At 47.8% G+C, this 2,500-nt stretch overlaps 1 protein-coding gene across 1 annotated transcript; it reads right to left on the bottom strand.

Annotated features, from left to right (window-relative positions):
- Positions 1 to 352: 352 nt before the first annotated feature.
- Positions 353 to 2,002, bottom strand: LOC139663981 (alanine--tRNA ligase, mitochondrial-like; the record flags this gene model as incomplete). Its single annotated transcript, XM_071542782.1, has 2 exons — positions 1,681 to 2,002; positions 353 to 541 (listed from the first exon to the last, which is right to left on the bottom strand). Coding segments are annotated over exons 1-2 (402 nt in total), but the record flags the coding sequence as incomplete, so codon positions are not given.
- Between the last annotated feature and the right edge of the window lie 498 nt (positions 2,003 to 2,500).

Raw genomic sequence — 2,500 nt, forward strand, 5'->3', positions numbered from 1 at the left:
AACTCACTGGTGTTTTTAAATACGGAAAAATGTCAAACTATATTCACACTGATGAGCCAAAATGGCACAAAAATATATGCTGATAAAACCATTTGGTTCATAGAGAAATAAAGTTGTGAGGTGGGGATGCCCCGCCCCGCCCCCTGCCCTGTCCCGCCCCTCCCCGCCCTGCCCCGCCCCCTGCCCTGTCCCGCCCCCTGCCCTGTCCCGCCCCTCCCCGCCCCGCCCCGCCCCGCCCCCTGCCCTGTCCCGCCCCGCCCCCTGCCCTGTCCCGCCCCGCCCCGCCCCGCCCCGCCCCCTGCCCCGCCCCGCCCCGCCCCGCCCCTCCCCGCCCTGCCCCGCCCCCCCTCACCTTGAAGTAGTCCCCGAACGACCAGTTCCCCAGCATCTCGAAGAAGGTGTGGTGGGACCCGTCCCGCCCCACGTCCTCCAGGTCGTTGTGTTTGCCTCCGGCCCGCACGCACTTCTGACTGTTGACGACCCGCCGATAGGCCGCCATCTCACTGCGGGGGTCCGCTGTGCCCAGGAGGATCGGCTTGAACTGAACAGAGGGGAGCAGAGCGGGGTCAGAGGTCAGAGGTCAGAGGTCACAGGTCACAGGTCAGAGGTCAGAGGTCAACTCATGATGGACGAACTCATCAATTCAACTGAGGAATTGGAATGTGAAAAACCTTCAGGAAACAGAACCGGAATTGAATTGAACTCAATGGAATTCTGAGAAATTCAATGTTTTACAGTAGTGTTCTATGATCAATACTGAATAGGGCCGGACGATAATTCAATATTATCATTTATCGTCTTTCAGTGGAATCACATCGTGATGATATGAAGATATTTTAATATCGTGACACATTTCTGCTGTCTGAATTGATGATGACAAGCAAATTTTACTTAAAAACTCTGATAAAATGAGGTATGGTAGGAATATTATTTGAATATTTCTGTTTTGTTTGACATCACACCTAACATCACCATTCAGTTCAATGAGATGAACATTAATGTGATTATTTAACGTGATTTTGCAACATGAACCATATCGTGATATATATTGATATCGAGAAAAATCCTTATGATTATCATGATATTGATTTCAACCATATCGCCCAGCTCTAATTGAACTCAGTGGAATTCTGAGATATTGATTGTGTTTTTTTCTCACCACATAGAGATTACATTAGTATTCTATAATCAATACTGAATATCATAACATGTTGAAGGAGCCTTTCAGCTGGTGTTTGATGCAGAACATGTGCAGAACAACTGTCTTTTATCTGCTTCATAATGTTTAGAGTCCAGAGTTTAGAGGGTTGAGATTCCTGCAGTCACCCGCTAGCTTGACGCAGGTGTTTTAACCCAGTGGTTCTCAACATGGGGTCCGGGGACCACCAGGGGTCCTTGAGGGGGTTCCAAGGGGTCCCCAGCAAATTGATGAATTGTTAAACTTCAGCATTATTTCATTTACAAGAAGTTAACACAGTTAGAGAATGTAGGAGAATAGACAGTCATGGAGTTCGGGACAAAATCATATCTGACAATAAAAATATTCTCAGATTTGGGACAAAATCTCATCAGATGGGGGTCTGTGGCTCTAATGTGGACTAAATTAGGGTCCTTGATATGAAAAAGGAGAATCACTGTTTTAACCCAGACCGGAGCCTGTAAACTCAGACCCGGACCGACCTGGTTCATCCCGGCGTTGACGAACAGCAGGCTCGGGTCCCCGCGGGGCCGGACCGGGGCGGACGGCACCGGCCGGTGTCCGTGTTCCTGCTGGAAGAAATCCACGAAAGTCCTCCGGACCCGCTGGGAGGAGAAGCCCGGGACTCCGCAGTATGACCGGGACAAGAGCCCCGGCAGCGGCCTGACGGACCGGAGCAGACCCGGTCTCAACATCTCAGACTCTCTGCTGCTCCGCCCGGTGGGAAACCGAAGCCGGTAAAAGCCTCCGGACTCTGACGGAAACTACAGCGGAGATTTTAAGTCATTTCTGCCGGTTTGAGTTTGAGTTGACCTGAACCGTGCACACTGGTGACGCGCATGCGCACTCTAGCCGCGCTACTTCTTCTTGATGCATGCTGAACATCCGGTAGATCAGACCGGAGCGCGCGAGCTGCTGCCCCCTGCAGGGTGCAGGTAGTACACCCGGCTGCTCAAAACTAGGCAGCATACAATTTTTGATAATAATAATTATCATAACCATAATATTCATAATAATAACTAAAAACAAAGCTGTATTCAACATTCAATAATCCGTAAATAATATGAGCACCTGGAAATGTTGTAAAAATGTACATTAATGACGTATATAAAATGTACACCTACTGTGGAAATATGTAATATAGCCTATATTTAATATATTTAAGATAAGACAACATGACACTTTGTTGTTGCATCAGTACCTACAGTAGACTGATAATAATATGATTCAGCAGAGGAGAAAGACAAACAGAATATAAGCACACACACATAAAATATAAAATACATATTAAACAGTAAAACA

Source organism: Centroberyx affinis, unplaced genomic scaffold (genome assembly GCF_046629955.1).
Source record: "Centroberyx affinis isolate AG114_WGS23_722 - 3 ecotype Tasmania unplaced genomic scaffold, CSIRO-AGI_Caff_v1 ptg004182l_1, whole genome shotgun sequence".
NCBI lineage: Eukaryota > Metazoa > Chordata > Actinopteri > Beryciformes > Berycidae > Centroberyx > Centroberyx affinis.